This window comes from Bos grunniens, chromosome 8 (genome assembly GCF_055505025.1).
Source record: "Bos grunniens cultivar Pamir isolate PY7600 chromosome 8, Bosgru_T2T1.0, whole genome shotgun sequence".
In the NCBI taxonomy this organism is placed as follows: Eukaryota; Metazoa; Chordata; class Mammalia; order Artiodactyla; family Bovidae; genus Bos; species Bos grunniens.
The window spans coordinates 37,298,684-37,315,845 of record NC_141172.1 but is presented as its reverse complement, the minus strand read 5'-3'; the positions used below and the strand labels follow the sequence as shown (position 1 = coordinate 37,315,845).

The window sequence follows — 17,162 nt, the reverse complement described above, 5'->3', positions numbered from 1 at the left end:
CAACAAAGATCCATCTATTCAAAGCTAAGGTTTTTCCAATAGTCACGTATGGATGTGAGAGTTGGACTATAAAGAAAGAAGCACGCCGAAGAACTCATGCTTTTGAATTGTGGTGTTGGATTCACTTGAGAGTCCGTTGGAGTGCAAGGACATCCAACCAGTCCATCCTAAAGGAAATCAGTCCTGAATATTATTGAAGGACTGATGGTAAGCTGAAACTCCAATACTTTGGCTACCTAATGCCAAGAACTGATTCATTGGAAAAGACCCTGATGCTGGGAAAGATTGAAAGTGGGAGAAGGGGACAACAGAGGATGAGATGGTTGGACAGCATCACTGACTCAATGGACATGAGTCTGAGTAAACTCCGGGACTTGGTCATAGACAGGAAGGCCTGGCATGCTGCAGTCCATGGGACTGCAAAGAGTCGGATATGACTGAGTGATTGAAATGAACTGAAAAAATTAAAAATAGATCTCAGTTATCCTATCATTTACACACTTGCCAAGGACGACCCAGAGGGATGGTATGGGGAGGGAGGAGGGAGGAGGGTTCAGGATGGGGAAAAAAAAGAAAAAAAAAGAAAAAAAGAAATAATAAAAAAAAAAAGATAAAATAAAATAGCAACACACTGGTGACACTGGGTGACCAGGGGACCTGTTGTAAACAGCAACTTAATAAAATAAAACCCTGGTGACAAAAAAAAAAAAAACTTTAGAAATAACAGTTAATTTCAATTTCACTACCAACCAAATTCCCTACCATGGAATTAGTAAGTAGAGGAACTTACTAATGTACAGGCAGTTGTATCATTATCAGGGATTCAGATAAACCGGAGGGTATTAATGGTTCTCATACTTGTTCAGTGCTCTTTGGCTCACCATGAAATAATGTCTTATTTAACATAATTAATTTTTTTCTAAAAACCTTTTATTTAGCTTGTTTAATGTTTAAGATTATGTTCTAATAAGTACCTATGAGTTACAAATATAGGTTTGGGTCTATAAAAATTAAGCTAACAAATTAAGCATAACTAGCTGATATTGTCGGAGAAGGCGATGGCACCCCACTCCAGTACTCTTGCCTGGAGAATCCTAGGGACGGGGAGCCTGGTGGGCTGCCATCTATGGGGTCGCACAGAGTTGGACACTACTGAAGCGACTTAGCAGCAGTAGCAGTAGCAGCTGATATTGTACTTGCAATGTAATAATTATATTTGTCCTATTTATTTATTTTTTTTGGTTACTGGTAAACAAAGTTGTAGAAAACAACCTGGAAGATATAGTAATTTAAATAGGCAAAATTCTGTATTTAATATAGTTTTTTTCCCCTGAGAACTGGAAGATTGAAATTATCCACTTATAGAAACAAAACTAAGTCCAACTTAAAGTATTTAGATATTTAAACATGGCACATTATCCAAGTTATTTAGCAAAAGAAAATATTGTCTCTTCTTTCTAGCATTATTCTAAGATTTTTGCTTAATAAAAAATCCTTTTATGTAATGTAAACGGATACATTTCTATTTAATCCTTCACCAAATCTGCTAAAAGAAGCAAAGTCAAATGCAAAATTAAAATCTATTAACTAAGCTTAAAATTAAGGGATGGGAAAACATCAAACTGATGTTAGTTTTCTCTTCTAATTCATCCCATCTATATGTCTCTTGTAATTCTCTAGCTTAAAAGCTTTTAACTTAATAACTCACTAACAAGGAATATCAAACTCTCTATTAGCACAGCATATTAGACCCTTTAAGATCTGGCTCCATAATCTGGCCCTTCCAGTCACAGCTGTCATTACTTCTCTATATATAACTAGCACTCTAGCCAAACTAAACTACTGACCATTCCCTAACTACATACAGTGACTTTGCTGCCTCTGAACTTTTGAGAATGCTATTCTTGTTGCCTGGAATGACCTCCACATCAACTTAGTTTATTAGCTTCTGTCTTTCCATTTTCATCTTGAACCCCTCTACACTGCCGATCAAATAATAAGCATTGTAAATATATTTTGATTATAAGGAACATTACCCATCTTTCTACATTAACCATACACTACCTTCTATTATGCTTTTATTTATTGTATCCATCCTTTAAGAGAGGATATGGTATCTGAATTCAACTTAATTAATATATGCTGAGTTTCTCTGCCCTTGAAGAACTGGTTTCTAGAAATACAAAAGCATCAGAAAATCTTAAACTTGGAGGCGGGGGGCAAACAGATAGCTTCAATATCATGATATTCAAAAACTTCAATACAAATCATATGAATACAAAAAGTGGGTTAAGAACAGAGGAATATACCTAGCTGAAACAAAGGCAGAAGAAATTGTGCAATTCTCCTTAGGAGATAACAATTTTGCTGAATATTTTTTAAAAAGCAGCAATTCTGACTCGATATAACTATTTATTTGATTTTGATAAGCTCATTTATTTCATTAACTGAAGAATTACCAAACAATTAATATCACAATACAGACAGACCCATAACTACCATTGAATTTTTAAGTGCTATAACCAAATGCAAAGCGAAGAATCATGGAATGCAGTGAAAAAAACAATTATGTATCAGACTTCATAGAAGAGGTAAAATCGGAGCTGAGCCTCAGATAATAATTAGGCTTTCAGTAGACATAGAAGAAAGAGAAGTAGAAAAGAAGACACTCCTGATGTTTTGAAATTGCTCTGAATTTGATGAAGTTAATGGCAACAACTGGAAATTGAATTCCAGAAAAAGTCAATGTCTAGTTCAACACAAGTGTCGGTGGCAAAACCAGAATCAAACTCAGTTTACTCCCAAAGTTAAGATATCTTCAGTGCAGTAAGTCATATATTAACTCTTTCAGAGTTCTGGAATACCAAGGGGGCTATTTCTAAAACATTTTTCCTCTTAATTTAATGCAGAGCAAAACTACTACTTAATAAACAAGTCTCTCTAAACACCAAAGAGTATAAACACAGGCATAATGTAACACTAACTTCAGGTACTATTCAAATTCTGTTACTTCTGTTAAAAGCCTAATTCTTCCTTCATTTAATTGGAATTTTCTCTACTTTAACCAAACATCATCATAACTTATTGAATGTTTGTTAATTCTGTGTCTTAAAATTACAGTTTTTAACTTATTTTGGGTCTGTGCTCCTCTGCTGACCTAATAAAAAGTTTTGTACCCTCTTCCTAGATAAAATGTAGGCACCAGTCCACACTACCACACACACTTTTGCATACAATATGGGGTAGGGATGGTTTAGAACTCTAATTTTTAAATATTATAAAGGCTTGGAACTCAAACTGAACTATAGAAGAAAAATACAAAATTAAAAAACAAAAGACTATGAGGTCAACTATTACATTACTTTGCCTGATACAGTGCAGAGCAAAGCTATGAGAGCTAATCTAGATCTCTTTTCACTGCTCCCCAAAATCAAGTAAGAAACATAAAGACTACATTATCCACAGCTGATTTATGATGTACGATCATACAAATAGGTTTAAATGCATAAAAGTGACAGGAATAGAATCTTGGATCTTTAATTTCAGGCTTTTAAAAATTCTGGTACTATTTAATACATTAGCCCCATGTAACAGGAATTACTCAGAGTATTTTAATTCTAAATTAGAGACTGCTCTGTGTAATATTCTATGATAAACATGTGACTTTCAATGTCTCTCCATTCTTTTTCAAAGGAACAGAAATGCAAACACCTAGGATCATGTGTCCCCACCCCTTCCCCAACACTATCCCTCATTTGTTACCATTTCTTCAAGCTGTATGTATTTCACAGGAACACATGACTACATGAAATCTGCTTCTTAATTCTCTCCTACCTTCCCTTCATTCTGCCTAAAGGTTGACAAGTGTAAAAACAGTAATTAAAAAAAAATACCTCAATGAAAGAAATTTTAAATTCTGAGGTGAAATCAATCATGAAACACTGTTACTATATCCTGAAGTATCAGTCCTGGAACTTTATTTTGCATAAAAATCATTTAGGAGTTTATAAAAAATGGAGCTTCCTTATCCCCACCCTGAGATATTGGGTTAACATATTTAAGTATGCTATTCTGGGGCCAAGGTCTCTGCCTTTAACACAATTCAAATGCTGGTTATTTAGGAAACACTCTGAGAGGCACAGCCCCAAAACCTTTTAAAATGACCGGTACAACTTATAGCTACCTACTACTTAATTTTTAACCAACATTTATAGAAGTCAATAGCAACAAGCCAAGCAGAAAAAGTCCCTGCCTGCATAGAGTTTATACTCTAGTGAGACAGGAGAAAAAAGATATATAATTAAATCATATTATATATTAGGTTGCAATAAATGCTATGAAAGAAGACAGAAGGTTAAGAAAGGATAGAGACTGACCAGACAGAGGGAAAATTTGCATATAAGGTAGCAACAGAGTAGAAAGTGAGGGAGACAGAAAATGAGCTTATCTGTGGGAAGAGTCAAATTTAAAACTGCTTTTCCTCAAGCACAAGTATTTGAAGATAGATATAAAATATGTTTTATACGTTCTATTTTGTTTACTGATTATATTTTATTTTTATCTTCCAATTTTAGTAACTCATATGTTAAAAATTGGGCTCATGGGCAAACATGGAAACAGTCCACATTTATGTCTATGGGGAAACGCTCCTATAAACTTATATTAAAGTTTTTGAGATGATCTGTCTCTTTCCTCAGTGCCAAATGAAGTGGATTTGTTCTTATTTTATGAAGACACAAAAACAGACCCTGAATTCACTAGGAATTATATATTTAGCAGAATCTTGGTGTACCTTACTGCATTTGTTAAGTAAGCTACCACTGAAATTGAAAAGTTTAAGAACATAAAGCATGAAATGCTGCAGGGAAAGTAATTCCAATATTCTACCTGCATGCACATTTTGTAAGAGAGATTTCCTTTCTAATCTCAACCTTAAAAAACTGAAAATATACATACATCATCACCATAAAAGTCAATGTACTAGGCTAGTATAAACTAGCCTTTTGTAGAACTGAAACAAAACTATTTACCTTTAAAGCTTTTGCAAACTTAAACTGTAGTAATTATAAACCGGCATGTTACCATTTGAAAGAAACCTTATGTCTAGCAGATGAGACATATCTGAAGGAAAAAGGGGGATGTGTTTTGGAAAGAGAAGCTCTCCAAAACACTTCATGTGCTAAATAGTCAGTTCAAATACTTTCTGCAATTTTATCTTGGCAAAGATTTTTTCACTGATTCTAACTTAGAAGGCTTAAATTTCCACAAACGAGCAATATTTGTAAAGTAGTACAAAGTAGAACAAGAGGTAAATAGTTTTACCTTAAACTAGTTTATCTCAATCTGTATTCTCATCTTTTTTTCTCTTTTAGAGGGATTCCTAGAGAGAAATGAACAAGCCTGAATTTCCAGATATACTACCATTGCAGAGATATAAAACAAGCTATCAGAAGAGTTATTTTTGTCTGAAGGTACATTCATCATTTGCAGCCATGAAATTAAAAGACGCTTACTCCTTGGAAGGAAAGTTATGACCAACCTAGACAGCATACTAAAAAGCAGAGACATTATTTTGCCAACAAAGGGACATCTAGTCAAGGCTATGGTTTTTCCAGTGGTTATGTATGGATGTGAGAGTTGAACTATAAAGAAAGCTGAGCGCCGAAGAATTGATGCTTTTGAACTGTGGTGTTGGAGAAGACTCTTGAGAGCCCCTTGGACTGCAAGGAGATCCAACCAGTCCATCCTAAAGAAGATCAGTCCTGGGTGTTCATTGGAAGGACTGACGCTGAAGCTGAAACTCCAATACTTTGGCCACCTGATGCGAAGAGCTGACTCATTTGAAAAGACCCTGATGCTGGGGAAGACTGAGGGCAGGAGGAGAAGGGGACAACAGAGGATGAGATGGCTGGATGGCAACACCGGCTCGATGGACATGGGTTTGGGTGAACTCTGGGAGTTGGTGATGGACAGGGAGGCCTGGCGTGCTGTGGTTCATGGGGTCGCAAAGAGCTGGACACGACTGAGCAACTGAACTGAACTGAACATTCAGATGGCTCTACTCAAAAGCTTTAAATATGAAAGCTTGAAATGAGTTCTTAGTACTAGCTATTTCAAGCATTTCAAACTGCACCTACAAAATCTGAAGATTTTATATTTTGAATGATATTATAAAAAGTAACAACAACAACACATGGATCAGGGATTCCCAGGTGGTGCTAGTGGTAAAATAACCTGCCTGCCAGTGCAGGAGACATAAGAGACACAGGTTTGACCCCTGGGTCAGGAAGATCACCTGGAGGAGGGCATGGCAACCCACTCCAGTATTCTTGCCTGGAGAATTCCATGGACAGAGGAGCCCAGCGGGCAACAGTCCATGGGATTGCAGAATTAGACATGAGTGAAGCAACTTAGACAAGGCTGTGATCCTAGTGTGATTAGATTGACTAGTTTTCTGTGAGTATGGTTTCAGTGTGTCTGCCCTCTGATGCCCTCTTGCAACACCTACTTTATTGACTATGCCAAAGCCTTTGACTGTGTGGATCACAATAAACTGGAAAATTCTGAAAGAGATGGGAATATCTGACCACCTGACCTGCCTCTTGAGAAACCTGTATGCAGGTCAGGAAGCAACAGTTAGAACTGGACATGGAACAACAGACTGGTTCCAAATAGGAAAAGGAGTACATCAAGGCTGTATATTGTCACCCTGCTTATTTAATTTATATGCAGAGTACATTTTGAGAAATGCTGGGCTGGAAGAAGCACAAGCTGGAATCAAGATTGCCAGGAGAACTATCAATAACCTCAGATATGCAGATGACACCACCCTTATGGCAGAAAGTGAAGAGGAACTAAAAAGCCTCTTGATGAAAGTAAAAGAGGAGAGTGAAAAAGTTGGCTTAAAGCTCAACATTCAGAAAACGAAGATCATGGCATCTGGTCCCATCACTTCATGGGAAATAGATGGGGAAACAGTGGAAACAGTGTCAGACTTTATTTTGGGGTGCTCCAAAATCACTGCAGATGGTGACTGCAGCCATGAAATTAAAAGACGTTTACTCCTTGGAAGGAAAGTTATGACCAACCTAGATAGCATATTCAAAAGCAGAGATATTACTTTGCCAACAAAGGTCCATCTAGTCAAGGCTATGGTTTTCCCAGTGGTCATGTATGGATGTGAGAGTTGGACTGTGAAGAAAACTGAGCACCAAAGAATTGATGCTTTTGAACTGTGTTGTTGGAGAAGACTCTTGAGAGTCCCTTGGACTGCAAGGACATCCAACCAGTCCATTCTGAAGGAGATCAGCCCTGGGATTTCTTTGGAAGGAATGATGCTAAAGCTGAAACTCCAGTACTTTGGCCACCTCATGCGAAGTGTTGACTCATTGGAAAAGACTCTGCTGCTGGGAGGGATTGGGGGCAGGAGGAGAAGGGGACGACAGAGAATGAGATGGCTGGATGGCATCACTGACTCGATGGACATGAGTCTGAGTGAACTCCAGGAGTTGGTGATGGACAGGGAGGCCTGGCGTGCTGCGATTCATGGGGTCAGAGTCCGACACAACTGAGCAACTGAACTGAACTGAACTGAAGCAACTTAGCATGCATGCATATATTGTAAAAAAAAAAAAAAAGTACAAAGTGGACGGGAAAATTAATCACCCACAGTTACACCACCCAGTTACAGCATCTAACATGACTGTACTGTCTTACAACTTTGATAATACATATTTTTAACCCAATTCTTTTTCAAAGTTGTAGATTCTAATTTACTTTAAATATAATCTTTTATTAACTATAAAACAAAATCTGACATATAGAAAATTTTAAAAGTAAAATGAATAACACTTAATTGGTTTTCATAATTCTTTTTTTTCCAAAGTGTATATATTTAATATCTTGATTTTAAGCACAATTAATTGTGGAACATTCACTGGTCCCAAGTGGAAGATGATGTAACAAAGGGCTTGGTTATCAGATAATACCACCACTGGGGTTTATTAGTGCTTCCCATTAAAAAAGAAGAACAACCTCTTCAAGTAATTTAAAATACATTTTAAAGATTCATATTATTGTGGAAGCTCCCTGGAAACGAAAACAGCTATTATTTGTTCTCTACTCTTGTGGAAACAATCTAGAGATCATTTGAGAGCTAAAACACAAAAACAAAAAGAACATAATCTTCTCTCCAAAAACATGATTTCTTTTCCTTGCTCTAATTTTTTTTCTTAGAAATAAAAATAATTACAAGGGCACAAATACAATGAGAAACAAACTTTGAGGCAAAACACCTTACAGTCTATTAGGGCATTTTTTTTTACTGTATTGGATCTAAATCATTTTCAAATGGAACAAAATCTCCTAAAATACTAAAGCTGTAACTTTACTATATTCCAACTATACTTCTTATTTATTCCACAATTTTTTTTTTTTTATTTTTGGTGCACAGGCTTATTAGCTGCTTCATGGCATGTGAGATCTTCCTGGACCACGGACTAAACTTGTGTTACCTTGCATTGGCAGGCAGATTCTTTACCACTGAGACACCAGAGAAGCCCTTATTTACTCCAGAATAAACTCTTTTCAGCTTCATTAACTGCCTTTTCTCAATTAAGCATTTCAACTTTTAATATACATTATACACACTTTAATCATGTTTTTCTCATCTTTCCAAATTGAAGACAAATCCTTACACAAGGTTCTGTCTTGGATCCCCTTGTATTTTTACTAGACTCTATCCTGGGCCTTCCCTCCCATTTCTTCAACCATTCTCCTTTTGCAGGTTAATTCCTAATTAAACACCTCTAATCTAGCACCAGTCACTCTGCTGAGCTCCATATTCAGCCTTCTAATAATTCTCAGCTGCGTATCTTCAAATGCATGCCTCCTTTCACATTCCCTCAGCATCACCATCACTTGGGCTCAAATGTATTCATATTTTGGACATCATCCTCTCCATCATACCCACATCCAGTAGCTTGCTACTGTGCTACTTTTACTTACAGAATTTACTTCTCTTATAGCTTTATCCGCCTATTTATTTCTACTGCTTATTATTTTTTGATGGTATTAACTCAAGAGCCTTTTAATAGGTTTCCTTCATTCTCTCTTCTTCCATTTTAGCCCTCAAACCTCAAAATAGTAGTACAATCATGTCACTCCCTTAGCTAAAAATTGTGATGAATCCACACTGCCTACATTATAAATTCCTTAGCAAGCAATCAAGGTCCTCCGTAATTACTGTTGCTGTTGTTCAGTCGCTAAGTGGTGTCTGACTCTTTGTGACCCCATGGACTGCAGCACATCAGGCTTCCCTGTCCTTCACTATTTCCTTGAGTTTGCTCAAATTCTTGCCCATTGAGTCGGTGATACTATCTAACCATCTCACCCTCTGTCATCCCCTTCTCCTTTTGCCATCAATCTTTCCCAGCATCAGGGTCTTTTTGAACGAATCCTCCATAATTAGTCCCAGCTTATCTTTCTAGATTTATCTGCCACTACAGGATCTCATCATTCTAACCAACCACTGGATATAAACCACTCCTCTGCAATATGCCCTCTCCTGCCTCCATACATGTAATTGTTTGTTTACTTACCACCTTGAAGTTAGGGATAAAGTCATGTTTATCATTGTAATCACAGAGCTTCACAAACTACCCATCATAGGATAGGTCAAATAATTGTTTCATGAACTCTTAAACTTCACCTATCAATAGTCTACTCACCTTTCAAAATTATGACCTCTAAAACAAAATCTAATGAAGTATTTTTTTCAATCCCAGCTTTCCCACCTCCTTCGAGTAGTTGATCCCTCCTCTGTACTTTCATAAAACTCTGTAATAAAGCTAATCACAGTAGTCCTCAAAGAATGCACCCTTAGAATATATAGTTAATCCTTGAACAAGAGATGTTTTAACTGCTTGAGTCCACTTAAACACAGATCTTTTTCAACAGTAAATACTACAGCACTACACGGTCCTCAGTTGGATTCAGCTGGTTGAATCTGCAGATTCAGAACCCCGGATAGGGAGGAACCAAGTACATGCATTTGAATTGTGATGTTGGAGAAGACTCCTGAGACTCCCTTGGACTGCAAGGAGATCAAACCAATCAATCCTAAAGGAAATCAACCCTGAATACTCATTGGAAGGACTGATGCTGAAGCTGAAGCTCCAATACTATAGCCACCTGATGAGAAGAGCCAACTCATTGGAAAAGACCCTGATGCTGAGAAAGATTGAGGGCAGGAGGAAAAGGGGATGACAGAGGAAGAGATGGTTGCGTGGCATCATCGGCTCAATGAACATCAGTTTGAGCAAACTTTGGAAGATGGTGAAGGACAGGGAAGCCTGGCGTGCTGCAATTCATAGGGTCCCAAAGAGTCAGATATGACTAAGCAACAGAACAGCAATAAAATATATGGAGGGTCTATGCAGGGTCAAGTTAGTTTTTTTTTTTTCTTTATGTTTCAGGGTCAAGTTAGATGCAGATTTTCAACTGCATCAAAACCAACATATACCACCAAAAATCCAAAAATGATTGTTTTCCCAGTTTGTAGGGAGAAAAATCTGAGGAGCTAGGCAGAATCTCATCATTAAGGGTTTCTTTCCATAATTTCTTTTAAACCTTTTTTATCCCCTAGCAAAAAATCATACAACTAAATATATTGATATCTCAGGATGCACTGTAAACAGTGCCATGACTTCCAGGTGTTTTGACAATGGATCAAGTCTGAAAATCAGTTTTAACATATTTTAACCCTTTACCATAACTGTGTATGTAAACCTCTCGGGCCAAGAACCGTCCCTTAAGTCACAGAACAAAGCAGAAGCTCAAAAAATGTTTTGTTAGTTGAAATCCTTCCTCCGTCCTTTCATCACTGCACTTAAAACATTTTCTGAATCTTCTTAAATAGCACTTTTTTTTAAATAATGGCAACTATAATAAATAGAATTACATGGTGTATCAAGCACTAACATTCTATAATTCTGAACAAGAAGTAAATCCAGCTTCTATTAGCAAAGGTACTCAATTTTTAAAGACTTACAAAAAAAAGACAGAATTACACATTCCACTGGGAGTTGAACTACTAGGGAATAAGAAACACCTTGTTAAAATCCCCAGTTAATTTCTAGGTTTTGATCTTAGTTGAGAATAAGCAAGCCAACAAATGTCAAATTTAACTAAGAAGGAGATTAAAATCAAGGTACAAAATCCATATGTAGTTCAATTACTACTTGTACTTGGAAACCTCTGTTTTTAAATTTCTGAGGCTTCATAATGATGCTTTTGTATTTTCATGTCCAACTAAAAAGCAATTACAAAACTAAGTAATCTTTACCTATAGTTAAGAAAGCCTTTTTTTTTTTAAATAACCCATTATATGTACCTCTCTTTAACAGCAACTTAACTCAGAAATCAACAAAGATAAATCATGTTCAAGCTTATTTTCACCAAAATATTATTTTAAACGGCAAAAACTAAAACTTCAAGTTCAGCTCTGTTGGGGTCACGGGTGATGCCTATTCTGTAATTACAACTTATTAAAACTACATAGCAATATTCTTAAAGCTTTCAAAAATATTTTTAAATTTAAAAGCATTCAAAAATATAATTTAAAATTCAGAAGAGGCAAAAATTCTTATTAGGCATAACTTCTATTAAGTATTTTCTATTCCTTTCCACTTATTAGATGATTTTCTCCCTATTCCTTAATGCTAATTGCTATTTCCCTCCTGGGTATGTGGGCGTGTTCAGTTAAGTCTGACTCTCTGTGACCACATGGACTATAGCCCACCAGGCTCCTCTATCCATTGGATTTTCCAGGCAAGAACACTGGAGTGGGTTGCCATTTCCTACTCCAGAGGATCTTCCCAGCCCAGGGACTGAACCATATCTCTGGCGTCTCCTGCACTGGTAGGTGGGTTCTTTACCACTAGCGCCACCTGGGAAGCCCTCAGTTGCCTCAAATACATGAATGAGATCCTTTTTAAAATATGTAACTGTGAGACTAGATATGCTAGTCTTAGTCGCAGTTCTATCACAAATATTATATATATAAAACAGATTGTTATATATTACTAATAAAATTACATATGATAAAATGTCATTTGTAGATCATACAGATGTAGTGTTATCATAAACACAAGACGCAAACCAAAAAACTTAGAAATGTTAACAGGATAAAATAAAAATAAAATATACTAAAGTTGTAATATTTTCTTCCTTCTCCCCAGTTGATCATCCTGCATACCTGCTGAAAAGCGGACACTACCCTGGAGACCATAGTGTAGCCATAGGAAGTACCTGTAGTTCCCAGAAACACCTTGCTATCCCATGCCTTGCATTCACTGTAGTTCAATATTCTGGAATGTCTCTCTTAAACATTCCCTCTAAGAAAATCCAGAAGCAATCTTCAACTTCTTTAAGAAACAGTTCAAGTATAAACTTCTCTATACCTTTTAACTCCATTATATTGTAGAATCATCAATCTTTTTAAGTGTCTTTTCCCCTACTCAACTATATACCACTTAAAAGAGTAGAAAACCTCTCTTTTGATATCTGAATGTCTAGTTCTGACAGATACACATTTGTGCAAGGAATACTTCCAAAGAACAGATGAAAACACTGAGATTCAAGTTATACAATCTGCCCAAGGTACATGCCACTGGACTGCTCTGCAATAATGTGACACCCTCTCTATCTGATGTACCTCATTTCTTGCTCAGTAATATATGAAGCAGCTGTAAAATTCTACTTAAATTCGAAAATAAGGGTTAATTCAGTATCTTACAAATACATATGAGAAGACAAAAGAAAACAAATTTAATATCTAAGTGTTTTTTATTATTAAAATATGATATACCACTTATTTAGAAATAAGGTATCTGAATCATCTATTTGCTGAAAATCAGACTCATGTGGACAGTCTATAGAGTATTGTTCTGGAACATCTATATATCCTAACTGCATACCTAACAGTTATAATCTACGCTTTTCTTGAAGTGGTGCCCACTCAAAGCATTTATTTAGTAATGACTTAGATTTTAGCCTAGTACAGAAAAAGAAATGATTTCCTAGATCTACAAATGTGGTTTGTCGAACCTATTATTTACAAAATGTTTGTACATATCAAATACAAAAAAAGTGAGCGACTCAAAAAGCCTTAATTATCTCTTTGAGATCATCATATTACTATTTACTACTAAACTGCAAGAATTTTCTCTCTCCTGGACTAAGAATGTCAGAAATACATTACTATGTTTATAAACAAAAGAGTGTTTTCTGTATGGATGCTATTAGATTATATGGTAATACAGTATTTTGAACTTTAGTCATTAGGAATGATTCAAAACATTCAGAAATTAACCTTTATGTGAAAGAGAAATGGTCTCCCTGCTATTTTGCAGGACTTACATGCACAATGGTTCTGAAAACACCTGTATTCAAACCTATTTGCAACTTCTAAGCACTTTTCATGCAGTCATTATCCAGCCTCATTCTAAATCCCTGTTTCTAATCTGTAAAACTAGATGCTTGAACTAGATAAGCTCTATGGCTTCCTCCATATCTAAAATCTTGTGACATCAACTTGGAATATATTTTACTACTTAAAAATAATGTGAATGGACTGTTTCTCATGTGAGTCATAACTATAAAACACTGTGAAGACAAGGGTAACAAACACATCACACAAATAAAATGCCACTAAATAAAGTATAAAAAGTAATATACAAATTTGTGAATTATTCTATTACCAAATAATTCAGTGTTAAGAAAAGATTCAAGAAGAGGTTCCTTAGTTTAAACAGAGCCGCCCTAATGAGTCAAGCACTAAGTTAACCATTGTTTTCAGTGAAAGAAGTCACTGGTAGCCTCGAAAACAGTATAATTGGAAGCCAGAGACAGATTAGATTATTTTAAAATTACAATTATAAATCAAGGACAGAAAAGTTAACACAACTTTTCAGGAGCTTTTGGATAAAAGCACTCGCACACGTCCCAGTTTCAGATATGAGAACATTCATTTTATTCAACTACCACTACTAGCATTATAATGGTTAAAACTTATCTTGAGCTAACTATATGGGACTGGCACATTCGACTTTACATTTATTAATGCATTTAAGAAACAGCAACCCCATTAATTAGGTACTGTCATTATCCTCATTTTATAGATGAGGAAACTGAGGCCAAAAAGGTAGAGTGACTTGCAAGTTCACTTTCACTAGTAAAGGGTCAAACAACTGGATCACTTCAACCACAATTTCCAACAACTTTCAATTACTTTTTTATTCCTGACGAATTTCCGCTAGAGAAATTCAATTGGCTCCTATCAATCACAGAATTATAAATTAATATGTTTATTTTGGTAGCCTCCTGTGTTACATTATCACTTCTTACAATGGAAAAATAATTGTGAGGAGGGCATGGCAACCCACTCTAGTATTCTTGCCTGGAGAATGCCCATGGACAGAGGACCCGGCGCGGTACAGTCAATGGGGTCGAAAAGAGTCGGACACGACTGAGCACACCCACCCACCTAGAGTGTACCGAGAGCATACACACACCCACTCACCCTCCCACCTAGAGTGCACCGAGAGCGTCGAGCCACCTGACCTCCCTATGACTTCTGGGAGAATAAACACCAACATCCTAAGCTTATTAAAATATTTGTGCTGATACAAAAATTCAGTCCTCTCAGATGAAGCTGAGAGAAAATATCAAGAATATGCCACAGTAACTGTTAACCATTTAATAACACTATACACTCCGATGACCGAGCTGAGTAGTAAAACGATATAACCTTAAGTTTGAAACCACCTTTTACACGAGCGAACATAAATTTCTAATGATATTTCATTCCAAAAACGTTTAAAAGTTTCTTGCCAAAACTGTCTAATGAAAGTTGCAAGGCCATCTTCCATCCCACTAAAACTTTTCCTCTCCCTACTCCTATAATTCTTCCTACGGGCACCTTTTCACTTTACTTCCACAAACTTTACCTGCTCTTCAGCGCTCGGTTCTCGGCTCTCTCCTCGGGTTCTTTTCCGTCTGGGCGTGGGGTTCTTTCGGCCAACACCCTCCACACCCCTGCGGGCCCCCGCCCAGCACTGCTCCTCCTCCCGGGGTTCTGACTCAGCACCTATCAGCGACGCCCCCCGGCCCCTGGCCCAACCCATCCTCGGACACGTGCGAGGGTGTGTTTGTGTCAGTCCGTCAGTCCCGCCGGGAACTGGGCTCACTCACCGAGAAAGAAGCGCCAACTTCTGCTCCAGCATCATCTCCAGCTTCTGGCCCTGTTTGGAGATCCAGTGGTCCACTCCATGCTGGCGGTAGCACGTCTCCAGCATCAACCTGAAGTCCGCCACGAACTCGGTGATGCCCCCGTACTGGCCGCTGGCGAACTTCTCCTCCATCTTCAGCAGACACATGCCCTGACCGGGCTGCTGCGGGAGGGCGCGACTGCCCCGGCCTCCGCCGCGCGGCCCCTCGGCCGCCTCCTCTTCCCTGGTGGCAACGCCCCCCAAGGGCTGGAGGAATGGGGCGGTGAGGCCTCGGTGCTTCTCCTGCAGGAACTCGCCCAGGATGCGGTAGCCCTGCTGCAGCTCGTAGGTCAGCTCCTGCTCCTTGCAGCCACCGCCCCCGACCACCATCTCCTCCTCCTCTTCGTCGTCGTCCGCGTCCTCCCTCAAGGAGGCACTCCTTCGGGCCGGCCGTAAGGCCGGCGCCGCTGCCACCAACTCGTCGTCGTCCTCTTCCTCGGCCGCCGGTGGCGGCCGCTCCTCTTCTCCGGCCGGCTTCATCTCCCCCGGCTTCCCGGGCACGCTCATGCCTCCGGCAGGCCCAGCTTGGGCGGTGTGCAGCGGCCGCTCGAGGCGCCGGGGCACGCGTGAACGCGGACCGCTTCCTCAGGGCTCAGGGGCGCCGCGCAGCCTCAGCCGCATCGGGCCTCGCTCTTCTCAGCCGCTGGCTCGGCTCGGTGCGCGCGGGGGTCTCGAGCTTGCCGCCCGCGGGGCGGGGTTACATGGGGCGCGGGGGAGGGGGGAGAGAAGAGGAGAGCCTAGGTGCCCTCCTCTCCCCTCCCCCCGGCGGCGGCGCGCGCGCACGGCCCTAGCCTGCCTCACCCCTCCGCGCCCCGCCCGGCCGCTCTTAACCCGCCAGGCCTGGTTTGGCCTCCGCGCCCCACCCCCTCCCGGGCCGGCTTGAAGGCAGGGAGGGGGCGAGGAGAAAAGTGGGATTCTTCTCTAGCCTCCCCGGAGGGCGCCGAAACGCTGGGCCGCCGCGGGTCGGGCTCCTCCTCCTCTCCCTCACACTCCCTCCCGCCCCTCTCTACCTGCGGGGGACCCAGGCAGGAGGAGGCGGCGCGCGGACGGGGCCTGGCGACAACTGTCAGTTAGAAGCCCTACTGGGCGGGGGGAAGAGGAGGGGCCGGGAGAAAAGGGGGAGGGCACTTAGCGTCCCCCCCCTCCCCCCTCCCCGCCCCGGCTCTCCAGGTTGGGGCGAGCTGTGGAAAGTAGCAAAGAAAGGGGCACCGTCGCCGTCGACGGTGAGCATGCGTAGTAGAACACTACCACCCCCACTTCACGTACCGCTACGTGAAAGCCGGGACTTCGTCTCAGCTTCAGGCCCTGAGGCCTGGTAGGTTGCGCGGAGCAATGATGTCATCAGCTTGTAGCCAACTGGAAGGGGCGGAGTGAAGAGAGACGCAAAGCGGCAGCTGGGCTTTGCTCGCCACCTCCTGAGTGGGAGGCTGAAAGGGTTTTAGAAGTGGGCTGTGCTAAGAAGATATTTGTTCCGCTAGACCCCTCTTAGCGATAAAAGCTAAAATTAATCCTGCAGGCGCTTGCTAGACAACTTTCGTTGATGGAAAGTGAAAGTAGACATAAGTGTAAGTAGACATAGAATGTAAATCCTATCCTATTGTAAAAAATTTCCCTTTGCACACTCAACACCCTCCATCCCCGTGACTGCTGGTTTTTCAACGTAGAATTGGAATTTGTAAAGTTTAGAAAGGTTCAAGGACTCGACCAATTGGAACATATGTTCACATGCAAAAGAAAAAGAGATGATGTATAGAACTCGAATTTCTAAAACTCCTGTCCCCGTTTTAACATCAGTTCCTATTTTGGAAGTTAATCCCATGTTTTCCGTTAAAG

The 17,162-nt window shown here is 39.7% G+C and overlaps 1 protein-coding gene across 12 annotated transcripts in view; it reads right to left on the bottom strand.

Annotated features, from left to right (window-relative positions):
• The window catches only part of BRD10 (bromodomain containing 10), a 110,138-nt gene extending 93,425 nt beyond the window's left edge, over positions 1-16,713 (bottom strand). For 4 of the 12 annotated variants that reach the window (XR_015169586.1, XR_015169587.1, XM_086415178.1 and 1 more), the window contains exon 1: positions 15,253-16,643. Coding sequence is in view for 4 of the 12 variants with exons in the window: in XM_086415178.1 (XP_086271304.1) it covers positions 15,253-15,836 (584 nt within the window). In the remaining 8 variants the exon portion in view is untranslated. Of the gene's footprint in view, positions 1-9,728; positions 9,899-15,008; positions 15,157-15,252 lie in introns of those variants that run through there. The other 8 variants (XM_086415185.1, XM_086415188.1, XM_086415180.1 and 5 more) reach the window with 5 other exon arrangements.
• Positions 16,714-17,162: the final 449 nt, after the last annotated feature.